At 33.6% G+C, this 14681-nt stretch overlaps 1 protein-coding gene across 18 annotated transcripts in view; it reads right to left on the bottom strand.

Annotated features, from left to right (window-relative positions):
* LOC127729861 (uncharacterized protein DDB_G0280205-like) overlaps positions 1-14681 on the bottom strand; it is a 192072-nt gene that overhangs the window by 154902 nt on the left and 22489 nt on the right. For all 18 annotated transcript variants that reach the window (XR_007994871.1, XR_007994870.1, XM_052237784.1 and 15 more), the window contains exon 2: positions 7003-7170. Coding sequence is in view for 16 of the 18 variants with exons in the window: in XM_052237784.1 (XP_052093744.1) it covers positions 7003-7138 (136 nt within the window). In the remaining 2 variants the exon portion in view is untranslated. The remainder of the gene's footprint in view (positions 1-7002; positions 7171-14681) is intronic.

Here is a 14681-nt window from a genome sequence, read left to right as displayed (position 1 = left end):
AAAATTCAAACTCGATCTGTGTTTTGTGGTAATAAGCATTGTGTATAAGTTTCATAACATTTGGTTGAGGCAAACTCAAGTTAGAGAACAGAAACCAATTTTGGGACATACGTAAGTACGTACAGACGTACAGACGGACAAGGGTCAAACTTAATGCCCCCACCGCTACGGCGGGGGCATAAAAATCATTTAAGTAATATTCTGATATGTATTTGCATTGAAATTTGCCTAAGATTTAATCTTTTCACAAAAAAAAAATCAATTTAAGTAGTATACTGTGAATAGTGGCAACAAAGGGGGAGTAACTGGAAATTTTTGGAAAACAACTTTGAAATAGGCCACAGACCACAATTAATGACCCCGCTTTTTGTTGTCCACGAATATAGTTCCCTTTAATTAAAGTGTATTTGTTCTTTATTTTTTTCTTTCCCTTTCTCATTCATTTCTTAGTTTTTATGGGGGGGGAAATGAAAGAAGAGAGCTGAAATAAATTTTTGGATGTTGTATTTGAACTGATTTTGATATGGAAAGAGTGATTAGGTCAGATGCAAAAAGGTAATAACAGTTTTCGGAACATTTCTTGACTTGTCCATAGGGGTATGCATGTGTATTGGCTGAATTTGTAAGATGTAAAAGTGCAATCTTTCTGAATGTTGGATATATTTTTGGACTACATTACACACACAAAAGATTTGACAAAAAGATTTGGTGCAATTTTTTCAATGAGACAAAACGTTATAAAGAACTAATAGAGGAATTAATTGTGGTCTGTGGCCAAATACACAAATCATTTATGGCCTTAAGCTAAGGTAATTGGTGTTAATTAACAGTGTGTTTGACACCAAAGCTGTCAAGTGAAGCCATATGCATGCACTTAAAGGGTCACTTTATTTGACAGTTAACACAGCTAGTTGAACTTCCTGTCAACATGGTCAAGGAAGAATTAGAATTTGCTGGTATTTCAAAGGAAAATCACTTATGAAATCTATCATTTCATTCTTAAAAAGTCTGAATGCTCAAGAATCCGGGTGAAAACTGGTCATTTTCTGAATTTCCGGGTTATTTAACGACCCGGCGGGTATTAAAAAAATCCCGAGTGAGAGGTGAAATTTACGGATGTCACCCGCAGAATATGGGCCAGTTGACAGGTATGATAGTTAAATGGATGCATTGTCATAAATTTGATATATACATTTTGTAGTAAAAATGAACATTCATTATAATTCAAATTAAATCAGGAATTAATGTGAAAAAGTGACTGGATCAGTTTGCAATAGCATGCCTTTTCATTTTTTAAAGAGGATTATACATACCTATGATATAGAATGCTAATTGCAAATTGAAACATACTGCAAATGGAGGACCTGTTTACTAATTGACAAATATAACTGCTTCCATGAATCATTAAATGCTTTCCTATGTCAATATGGATTTAAAATAATCTTTAACTACTTTCCATTTTAGTTTGGATAGCAGACAATCCAGACATCATTATTGGAATATTTAATTATTCAATTTTGCATTTTGTATTTCGATTACAGATTTTGTAAATAGTGATGCAAGGACAAGTAATGGAGGAACTTTCACCAGGACAAAACCATGCATTGTTGTGATCGAAAGTATTTCATTCTACAATTTCATAGTAAGGAATAGTGAATAGACTGATATATTGTTTAATATATTAATTTCATTATATATAGAATAACGAATATTTTCATTAATTGTCATTTGTAACAATTCCAATGCCAAGCCTGGCTCCACTTAGTGGAAAATGACCTAAAATTACAAATTCCATAGTAATATGGTAATCGACAATGCAACATGCATCTTTAGGTTCTGAATGTAAACAGGATGTATTATTGCCATGATTGCGAGAAATTTAAAGTTCCTGTTGAATGAACTCAAAAAAGAACAATACATTGTAGCTATTGTATTTATTCAATGGGACAGTACACTTTGCAGAAATTTAAATGGACAGGTAAACTCCAACTAATTCTGAAGAAAAATTTGATTGCCTTCTCAATAATTTGATTGGAAACTTCGAAAGGAATTCAGAATTACGATACAAAATTTGTGGTAAAATTTCATAGAGATCCATACACTTATACATGTTATACACAAGTTATTGTCCTAAAACAAGAAAAATGCTTGTTTTTGGCCCCTAATTCCTAAACAGTTAGGAAAATAATTTATATTTGTATTTTCACCTTTTTCTGATGTTTCTTTAGAACACAATATTTGTGTTAAAATATTTTAAATATCAGGTTTTTTAAGATTAAATCTCGATATCAAACCTCCAGTGTCCAGGAGAAAATGTTTAAACTTACTCAACGTGGAGACATGTAGGAGCTGTTATCCTTCCTAATTTATCATTTAAATGGGGACACTAGAAATATATCACGAACGAGGTTGTAAATGTCCAGCATGTGATGTGTTGCCAATTGTCAGTTGGTTGAGATTCAAAACACGTGATCACCTTTTGCTTTTGCGTTTGTCACTTGTCATGTCTTGTTTACAAATTACATGTCTATCAATTATGAATAATAAATATACACAGCAGATAATATTTTTCATGTAGCTGGAAGCATAGCTGCCGAAATTAATGCCTACGGAAAACACTGTGACCCAAATATCTTTTCAGTGTTCCAGCTAACATTTCAAAAGGGCAGGGTGCCAATCCTGAAAAAGGGCATTTAATGCGTGATATAATAATATGAAAAGGGCATGTTTTAATAAAGATTATAATCAAACATTTTTTGTTCATTGAATCACTGGTTTTATATATACAAGAACAACATCATAAGCCCAGAGAAAAACTATCTTTCTACTTTTTAGGCTGAAAACTTGTCAAGCAGCTTGTCACACAAGTTTTAAATCATTGCTTGGCACAGTTAAGCTTTATATGCAGTATTGTTTGAAAAATGTCCTGCTTCATTCTGTTTCTATGGTCTGACACACTTTACAAGTTTAACCTTTCTACCTTTTCTGTGCTTAATGGCAATACAGCACAAAACAGCTGTAAATGCACAATGTTAGGATATAGTGAACAGTGAAAATTTGGATTGAAAATAAAAAATAAAGAAAAAGATGACCAAGGCACCCTACCAACCCTGCTACTAAGACCCTCTTTAACTTTTCCCATAACTCAAAACACCTAAACATATAAATTCTAAAGCCAGAAGTATGAAGACATATTTTATAATACATGTATCTTAGTAGGTTACTCAATGCTAGGAAAAAATAAGATTGAGTTATCTTTCTTTATTTGGGTGTGCTCCTTCTTTGGAGGATAATAAACAGTACATGTACGTAGAAGATGTAAATACGATCAACAATATGGCGGCCGATTTTGTTATTTTCGTATAAAAAATGAAGGCAGTCATTGAAAAATACGTCTTAATTTGCTATTTATTTCACGGAAAACAATAATAGCAATGTTTTTAACGAGTTGATTATGGTTTTCGACTTTCTGTCAATTACGTTTTCTCCATGAAACTATGGTAAACATTGCCCAAGTTGTATGAACATTTCTTCAAGTTCAAAGACAGATGCCGACTGACCGATTCTATTTGAATGAATTAATGTTGATGATCATTAAATGACCCATCCGATAAACGGATTACCTATAACAACAGATTATGACACCTGTTGTAACCGTTGATTAGCTTGGGGTCGTAAACAAAGTCATATACTTGTCTCCAGGTAAATTTTCGTAATTGGCTGATCATATCAATACGAACAAAATAATATACCAATCGATCTTCAAATAAAATGCTTCGCTGGGCGCAGCTTGATACGACCGCAGAGGTCGAACCCTGAACAGTTGGGGCAAGTATGGACACAACATTCAAGCTTGATACAGCTCTGAATTTGGATTGTGATTAAATATTTGACACAGCATAGGTTTCTGACACAGAAAGAATGTGGTCTAAGAACTTCAATTTTTTTAATTTACCTATTATGGTCCAATGCCCAAAATCAAAATACATGGTTAGATTCAGCATATCAAAGAACCCCATATATTCAATTTTTGTTGAAATCAAACAAAGTTTAATTTTGGACCCCAACTTGGACAAACTTGAAAACTGGTCCCATAATCAAAAATCTAAACACATGTTTAGATTCAGCATATCAAAGAACCCCAAGAATTCAATTTTTGTTGAAATCAAACTAAGTTTAATTTTGGACCCTTTGGACCTTAATGTAGACCAATTTAAAAAACGGGACCCAAAATTAAAAATCTAAAAACACGGTTAGATTTGGCATATCAAAGAACCCCAATAATTCAATTTTTGATGAAATCAAACAAAGTTTAATTTTGGACCCTTTTGACCTCAATATGAACCAATTTGATAGCAGGCCCACAAAATAAAAAATCTAAATACATGGTAAGATTCAGCATATCAAAGAACCCCATATATTCAATTTTTGTTGAAATCAAACAAAGTTTAATTTTGGACCCCAATTTGGACCAACTTGAAAACTGGGCCAAAAATCTAAAATCTAAATACATGTTTAGATTCAGCATATCAAAGAACCCCATATATTCAATTTTTGTTGAAATCAAACAAAGTTTAATTTTGGACCCCAACTTTGACCAACTTGAAAACTGGTCCCATAATCAAAAATCTAAACACATGTTTAGATTCAGCATATCAAAGAACCCCAAGAATTCAATTTTTGTTAATATCAAACTAAGTTTAATTTTGGACCCTTTGGACCTTAATGTAGACCAATTTAAAAACGGGACCCAAAATTAAAAATCTAAATACACGGTTAGATTTGGCATATCAAAGAACCCCAATAATTCAATTTTTGATGAAATCAAACAAAGTTTAATTTTGGACCCTTTTGCCCTCAATATGAACCAATTTGATAGCGGGTCCACAAATAAAAAATCTAAATACATGGTTAGATTCAGCATATCAAAGAACCCCAAGAATTAAATTTTTGATGAAATCAAACAAAGTTTAATTTTGGACCCTTTTGACCTCAATGTGGACAAAGTTGATAATGGGGCCCAAAAATCAAAAATCTAAATACATGGTTAGATTCAGCATATCAAAGAACCCCATATATTCAATTTTTGTTGAAATCAAACAAAGTTTAATTTTGGACCCCGATTTGGACCAACTTGAAAACTGGGCCCATAATCAAAAATCTAAATACATGTTTAGATTCAGCATATCAAAGAACCCTAAAAATTCAATTTTTGTTAAAATCAAACTAAGTTTAATTTTGGACCCTTTTGACCTTAATGTAGACCAATTTGAAAACGGAACCAAAAATTAAGAATCTAAATACACAGTTAGATTCGGCATATCAAAGAACCCCAATAATTCAATTTTTGATGAAATCAGACAAAGTTAAATTTTGGACCCTTTGGACCTCAATGTGGACCAATTTAAAAACGGGGCCCAAAATCCAAAAACTTAATACTTGGTTAGATTCAGCATATTGAGAACCCCAAGAATTCAAGAATAAAACCCCATTGAAATTGATCAAGAAATAAGCAATTTATACGAAGTATCTTCTTTTGCACAATACTGTGCAATTGAATATTTCTTGCTATTGTGCAATACTGTACAATTGACAATTTCTTGCTATTGCGCAATATTGTGCTATTGGATATTTCTTGCTATTGCGCAATACTGTGCAATTGAAGATTTCTTGCTATTGCGCAATACTGTGCAATTGAAGATTTCTTGCAATTGTGCAATACTGTGCAATTGAAAATTTCTTGCTATTGCACAATACTTATTATATAATAATTTACACATCCTGTTTGGTGTGTATCTCCTACCATATCATTATTATTTGCTTTTAAATATTAATCAGAAATAACCAACTTAAAATGGAAAATTAGAAAAAAAAAAAATCCCCCCCCCCAAATTTTTTGAACCCCCTTATGATTCATCACCCCCAAACTCAATCCCAGCCTTCCCTTTGTGGTATGGTACCTTGCAGTACAATTTCAGAGAGATCCATACACTTGAACACAAGTTATTGTCTGGAAACTAGAAAAATGCTTATTTTTGGCCCCTTTTTGGCCCCCTATTCCTAAACGTTTCGGGCAATTACCCACAAACTCAATTCCAGCTTTCCCTTTGTGATATGGAACCTTGTAGTACAATTTCAGAAATATCCAAACACTTACACACAAGTTATTGTCATGAAACTAGAAAAATGCTTGTTTTTTGCCCCTTTTTTGGCCCCTTATTCCTAAAATTTTGAGGCAATTACCCCCAAAATCAATTACAGCCTTCCCTTTGTGATATGGAACCTTGTGGTACAATGTCAGAGAGATCCATACACTTACACACAAGTTATTGTCTGGAAGTTACAAAAATGCTTATTTTTGGCCCCTTTTTGGCCCCTAATTCCTTAACTGTTGGTACCATAACCCCCAAAATCAATCCCAACCTTCCTTTCGTGGTATTGAACCTTATGGTAAAATTTCATGGAGATCCATTCACTTAAACTAAAGTTAGAGTGCGAAAACCAATGTGTCTTCGGACGACGCCAGACGACGACGACGACGACGACAACGACGCCAACGTCATACCAATATGCGACCAAAAAATTTTCAATTTTTGCGGTCGTATAAAAAGGCAGGGCGCCCTGCAAACTGTAAAAAGGGCACAGGGTGGCACTCGGGAAAGGGCGGGCGGACCGCCCTGTGAAAACGACCTAGCTGGAACACTGACTTTTATATGAAGTGCCAGTATAAATTTGCTTTCCTTATTCTTATTCAATGTACAATGTATATGTGACAAAAATAATTTCTATACTCTCTTGTTTTGATTCTAAACAAAATTTGTTTCAGTGTTACTATTTCCAAATCTAATGTACTAGCTATGATAGTTAAGATGAATTTTGAATACAAATGTATTTATGTATATATTCTCAAACCTTTGTGCATGTTGTGCAACAATTCACATTTTAAGATGTAGGTATACATGGTATATAACCTGACAACAATAAGTAAATATTACAGATTACCTAACACCATGTATCCCTTGGTTTTAAACTCAGATAGTTTCAAATCTAGCCACATGACAAACTGTGTTAATGTCCATGGCTCTGCCTCTTTAACCATAAAGGAGAAGTCTTCTTTGATCTTGAATAGGTCAATCATTGCAAATAGATTATCTATAAACCATCAAAATCCTGAAATAGACAACATTAATATTTCTAAATAAACCATAATATACCTGAAATTGACAAAATAAACATATCACTACTTTTTTTTTTATAAATCACTACTTCCAAATGAGTTTTATGGTTATAATTTTCAATTGTACCTAGAGGCCAGTGTAGGGCCATAGTGACAATTGACCCAATGATCAACAGGTGCATGTTTTACAATCAATCAGTTGATACCTTGTCTACACAACAATTAGGGTTTACAAGTGACATTTAAGGACATCCAATACAGTTTCAAGGGAGTTAACTCTTGGCCCGAATTTAAGTGTTCGAATTCTCTAAAACCGTCGCTTTTGGCAGGAGCTGAGGAGGTCATGTGTGTAATTTTCCCCATATATAAAACGTGGTTGAACAATATTTAGTATAAAATAAAATGCTTCGCTGAGCGCAGCCTGATACGACCGCAGTGGTCCAACCCTGAACAGTTGGGGCAAAGGAGTAGGCCCAGTAAGACCCCTTTTTGGCCCCAAAATATAGCAGTTTTACAAAATTGTTAAAATGTAAATTTTTAGCTACTTATTGGAAAGGAGAATAATTCTGTTACATAAATATGGGCTGTTTTTGACAATACAATGCACATGTATCGGGTACTAGCATCATTAAGTCATGCTAAATTACTGAAATCTTCGAAATTTTTGCATTTTGGTTAATTTTTAGACAGTTTCCATCTGAAATGGAAGTGGCCGCATTTGTGTTCATTCTTAATATTTAAATGTAAGTTGTATTTGATGATACTACATAACATATATAAAGGTTGAGAATGAACACGGATGCCGCCACTTTCATATTTGACAATAAAATGCTGCGCAGGGTGCAGCTTGATACGACCGCAGAGGTCGAACCCTGAACAGTTGGGGCAAGTATGGACACAACATTCAAGCTTGATACAGCTCTGAATTTGGATTGTGATTAAATATTTGACACAGCATAGGTTTCTGACACAGAATGAATGTGGTCTAAGAACTTAAAAATTTTAAATTGGAAATTCACCTATTATGGTCCAATATCCAAAATCTAAATACATGGTTAGATTCAGCATATCAAAGAACCCCAAGAATTCAATTTTTGATGAAATCAAACAAAGTTTAATTTTGGACCCTTTTGACCTCAATGTGGACAAAGTTGATAATGGGGCCCAAAAATCAAAAATCTAAATACATGGTTAGATTCAGCATATCAAAGAACCCCATATATTCAATTTTTGTTGAAATCAAACAAAGTTTAATTTTGGACCCCGATTTGGACCAACTTGAAAACTGGGCCCATAATCAAAAATCTAAATACATGTTTAGATTCAGCATATCAAAGAACCCTAAGAATTCAAATTTTGTTAAAATCAAACTAAGTTTAATTTTGGACCCTTTGGACCTTAATGTAGACCAATTTGTAAACGGAACCAAAAATTAAGAATCTAAATACACGGTTAGATTCGGCATATCAAAGAACCCCAATAATTCAATTTTTGATGAAATCAAACAAAGTTTAATTTTGGACCCTTTGGACCTTAATGTAGACCAATTTGAAAACGGAACCAAAAATTAAGAATCTAAATACACGGTTAGATTCGGCATATCAAAGAACCCAAATAATTCAATTTTTGATGAAATCAAACAAAGTTTAATTTTGGACCCTTTGGAACTCAATGTGGACCAATTTAAAAACGGGGCCCAAAATCCAAAAACTTAATACACGGTTAGAATCAGCATATTAAAGAACCCCAATAATTCAATTTTTGATGAAATCAAACAAAGTTTAATTTTGGACCCTTTGGAACTCAATGTGGACCAATTTAAAAACGGGGCCCAAAATCCAAAAACTTAATACACGGTTAGAATCAGCATATTAAAGAACCCCAAGAATTCAAGAATAAAACCCAATTGAAATTGGTCAAGAAATAAGCAATTTATATGAAGTATCTTCTTTTGCACAATACTGTGCAATTGAATATTTCTTGCTATTGCGCAATACTGTACAATTGACAATTTCTTGCTCTTGCGCAATATTGTGCTATTGGATATTTCTTGCTATTGCACAATACTGTGCAATTGAAGATTTCTTGCTATTGCGCAATACTGTGCAATTGAAGATTTCTTGCTATTGTGCAATACTGTGTAATTGAAAATTTCTTGCTATTGCACAATACTTATTATATAATAATTTACACATCCTGTTTGGTGTGTATCTCCTACCATATCATTATTATTTGCTTTTAAATATAAAACAGAAATAACCAACTCAAAATGGAAAAGAAAATTTTAAAAGAAAAAAAATAGGAAAAAAAGAAAAAAAATGAAAAAAAAAAAATCCCCCCCCCCCAATTTTGTGAACCCCCTTATGATTCATCACCCCCAAAATCAATCCCAGCCTTCCCTTTGTGGTATGGTACCTTGCAGTACAATTTCAGAGAGATCCATACACTTACATACAAGTTATTGTCTGGAAACTAGAAAAAATGCAATGAAGTTTATTAAACTAAAGTTATTAGCAAATTTCCAATGGAATTTATTAATAATAAAGTTTTTGGCAAATTTCCAATATACATAATTTAAAAGCAGTTTAGGTGAGATAAACAAAAACGCTTCATCAGCAACATTTTATATTGGCAAATTTCCAATGAAGTTCATTAAACTAAAGTTATTGGCAAATTTCCAATGGAATTTATTAATAATAAAGTTTTTGGCAAATTTCCAATATACATAACTTAAAAGCAGTTTAGGTGAGATATTCAAATGAGTTTCAATTACCAACCTTACACTGCCTTTAAAATTATGTTTTGTACTTAAGTAATTGTCCATTAACCTGGAAACCCTTTCCCCCCCCCCCCCCCCCCCTTTTTTGCACCTTATTCCTTAACGGTTTGAGCCATAACTCCCAAAGACAATTCTCACCATCCCTTTGTGGTATTCCAATATCCAAAATCTAAATACATGGTTAGATTCAGCATATCAAAGAACCCCAAGAATTCAATTTTTGATGAAATCAAATAAAGTTCAATTTTGGACCCTTTAAACCTCAATGTGGACCAATTTGATAACCGGGCCCAAATATCAAAAATCTAAATACATGGTTAGATTCAGCATATCGAAGAACCCCATATATTCAATTTTTGTTGAAATCAAACAAAGTTTAATTTTGGACCCCGATTTGGACCAACTTGAATACTGGGCCCATAATCAAAAAACTAAGTTCATGTTTAGATTCAGCATATCAAAGAACCCCAAGAATTCAATTTTTGTTAAAATCAAACTAAATTTAATTTTGGACCCTTTGGACCTTAATGTAGACCAATTTGAAAACGGGACCAAAAATAAAGAATCTAAATACACGGTTAGATTAGGCAATTACCCCCAAAATCAATCCCAGCCTTCCCTTTGTGGTATGGTACCTTGCAGTACAATTTCAGAGAGATCCATACACTTGAACACAAGTTATTGCCTGGAAACTAGAAAAATGCTTATTTTTGCACCCTTTTTGGCCCCTTATTCCTAAACGTTTTGGGCAATTACCCCCAAACTCAATTCCAGCTTTCCCTTTGTGATATGGAACCTTGTAGTACAATTTCAGAAAGATCCATACACTTACACACAATTAAGTTATTGTCATGAAACTAGAAAAATGCTTGTTTTTTGCCCCTTTTTTGGCCCCTAATTCCTAAAATTTTGAGGCAATTACCCCCAAAATCAATCCCAGCATTCCCTGTGTGATATGGAACCTTGTGGTACAATTTCAGAGAGATCCATACACTTGAACACAAGTTATTGTCTGGAAACTAGAAAAATGCTTATTTTTGGCCCCTTATTCCTAAACATTTTGGGCAATTACCTCCAAACTCAATTCCAGCTTTCCCTTTGTGATATGGAACCTTGTAGTACAATTTCAGAAAGATCCATACACTTACACACAAGTTATTGTCATGAAACTAGAAAAATGCTTGTTTTTTGCCCCTTTTTTGGCCCCTAATTCCTAATATTCTGAGGCAATTACCCCCAAAATCAGTCCCAGCATTCCCTGTGTGATATGGAACCTTGTGGTACAATGTCAGAGAGATTCATACACTAACACACAAGTTATGTCTGGAAGTTACAAAAATGCTTATTTTTGGCCCCTTTTTGGCCCCTAATTCCTTAACTGTTGGTACCATAACCCCCAAAATCAATCCCCACCTTCCTTTTGTGGTATTGTACCTTATGGTAAAATTTCATAGAGATCCATTCACTTAAACTAAAGTTAGAGTGCGAAAACTAATGTGTCTTCAGACGACGCCGGACGACGCCAGACGACGACGACGACGACGTCATACCAATATACGACCGCTAAAATTTTTTGCGGTCGTATAAAAACCATCTGAAAAGTGACATATTATGGCATATTTTATAGATTTTTCATATTGAAGCTTGAATTTGAGCATCTTTAATGACTAAATCAGTTCAAATCTTTCACATAAACTGATTGAATCGACTGAAGTAGACGCTTCAGTGTTTAAAAAGTGTCCAAAATCTTTCATCAGATGAACTTGAATTTTGAGGCCAAAATCGGCCTTTACCGGACCTACTCCTTTGGATACAATATTCAAGTTTGATACTGTCTGAATTTTGATTGTGATCAAATTTTTGACATAATAAAGGTTTCTGACACAAAATATTGAAAATTTTTGAAAAAAAATTTGAATTCCTTAAAAAAATTGGAAAAAAAATCCCCCCACCCCAAAAAAACCTTTGGAAACCCCCCTTGGAGCAATTACCCCCAAGACTCAATCCCATCCTTCCCTTTGTAGTATGGAACCTTGTAGTACAATTTCTGAGAGATCCATACACTTAAACACAAGTTATTGTCTGGAAACTAGAAAAATGCTTGTTTTTTGTCCTTTTTTGGCCCCTAATTCCTACAAGTTTGGGGCAATTATCCCCAAACTCAATCCCAGCCTTCCCTTTGTGATATGGAACCTTGTGGTACAATGTCAGAGAGATCCATACACATACACACAAGTTATTGTCCGGAAACTACAATAAACTGCTTCGCTGAGTGCAGCTGGATACGCCCGCAGAGGTCCAACCATGAACAGTTGGGGCAAAAATGGACACAATATTCAAGCTTGATACAGGTCTGAATTTGGATTGTAATTAAATATTTGACATATTATAGGTTTCTGAATAAATGTTGTCAAAGAACTTGAAATTGGTTATATGAATTGAATTTATATTCAATTAAAGATTTCTTGCTGTTGTGCAATACACTGTGCTGTTGCACAATGCTTAGTAAATCTGTTGTCAGACTATAAACAAATAAAATCTTATAACTCAGAAACCTACATTCGAAAATTTATAAAAATCAAAAGGGAGTTAACAAAAATAGATATAAACAAATTACTAACGTTTTATAAAAAATGCTGAAAGCATTTTTGAGTTATTGTCTGAAAACTGGAAAATCCTCCTTTTTGTAATAAATAAAACCCCATAAATCGGAAACGGTAAATCTGAAATTTTGAAAAACACAAAAGGGAGCTCACGTCAATAGATATAAACAATTCACAAAAGTTTCATGCAAATTGGTGAAATTGTTTTTGAGTTATTGTCTGAAAACTGGAAAATCCCCCCTTTTTTAATGAATAAAACCCCAAAACTCGGAAACGGTAAATCCGAAATTTATAAAAAACGAAAGGGAGCTCACATCAATAGATATAAACAATTCACCAAAGTTTCTTGCATATTGGTTAAAGCGCTTTTGAATTAATGTCCGACATGTTGACGACAGACGGACGGACGGTCAACGGTATACCATAATACGTCCCGTAAACGGGCGTATAAAAAATTGTTGTTTTTGGCCCCTTTTTGGCCCTTAATTCCTAAACTGTTGGCCCCATAACCCCTTAAATGAATCCTTGTGGTATTAAACATTGTGGTACAATTTCAGAGCAATCAAAATACTTATACACAAGTTAATATCCTGAAACTAGAAAAATGCTTGTTTTTGGCCCCTTTTGGGCCCCTAATTCCTAAATGGTTGGGACCATCATCCCCAAAATCAATCGCAACCTTCCTTTTGTGGTATTGAACCTTCTTAAAAAATTTCATAGAGATCCATTCACTTCAACTAAAGATATTGTCCGGAAACCAATGGGTCTTCGGACGATGACGCAGATGACGACGACATCATACCATTATACGATCCCAAAAAATTTTTTGCGGTCGTATAAAAAGCTCCAATTTATGTTTCTCACACACATCAGCTTTTGGCGTCTGTGAGGTCTTCCACAATGAAGTTAATAAAATATCATACTGTCAGCAATCTCAAGATGACAGACCCCTTTAGTGTCAACATAATGCATGCCAATTTTCATTTTTATTATCATTCATCCATGATCAAATTTTGATTTGGATCCAATTTTCTGACAGCACACAAAATTAGTTGTACAGTGGATTTTAGTTACAAGCATACTTTGTGTCAATGATCTTTAAAATCTCATATTGAAAGTTCAGATAGCACAAAAATTCAGTTTGAATTATTGTTATCCCTTGTATAAAATAAATGTGGATAGTGTCCACATGTGGACACAGATGATGCCTCCGCTTGTATATCATATAATTATAAAGGGACATAACTGAAGAACGGTAAAAGTGACGATACCCAAATTTGAACTTGATCTGAGTTTTGTGGTAATAAGCACTGTGTGTAAGTCTCATAACATTTGGTTAAGGCTAACTTAAGAAGAGAACAGAAACTAAAAATTCAACAATTTTTCTATTTGTAAACACGCATATATAACTCTAGAAGGGTTGTGTATAAGTTTTATAACATTTGGTTGAGACAAACTAAAGTTAGAGAACAGAAAAGTTCAGCAATTTTTATGTTTATAAAGGGACATACATGTAACTCAAGAATGGTAAAAGTGTTGCCACCAAATTTCATACTTAATCTGCATTATGTAGTAATAAGCATTGTGTATATAAGTTTCATAACATTTGGTTGAGGCAAACTAAAGTTAGAAAACGGAAACAAAAAATTTGTACTTGATCTTAGTTTTGTGGTTATGAATATTGTGTATAGGTTTCATAATGTTTGGTTGGGGCAAACTTAAGTTACAGAATGGAAACTAAAAATTTTGCAATCTTTCGATTTATAAAGGGGCATAACTAAATAATGGTTAAAGTGACACTACCCAAATTCAACTTGATCTGTGTTTTATCAGTGGAAGTCATAATTAAACATTGCATTGTATAAAGCATTGATTGTAGTTGATTCAACTATAATCATGTAAAAAGAAAGATAACTCCAATTTTAAAAATAACTTGATATTTAGAATAAAATAAAAATTTAGCAATTTTTCCATTTCTAAAGGGGCATAACTCTAGAACGGTTAAAGTGACGCCACCAAAATTCAAATTTGATCTGTGTTTTGTGATAATAAGCATTGTGTATAAGTTTCATAACATTTGGTTGAGGCAAACTCAAGTTAGAGAACGGAAACGAAAAATTCA

Source organism: Mytilus californianus, unplaced genomic scaffold (genome assembly GCF_021869535.1).
Source record: "Mytilus californianus isolate M0D057914Y unplaced genomic scaffold, xbMytCali1.0.p SCAF_2, whole genome shotgun sequence".
In the NCBI taxonomy this organism is placed as follows: domain Eukaryota; kingdom Metazoa; phylum Mollusca; class Bivalvia; order Mytilida; family Mytilidae; genus Mytilus; species Mytilus californianus.
Note: the sequence above shows the minus strand (reverse complement) of the source record. Positions and strands in the feature narration are given on the sequence as shown.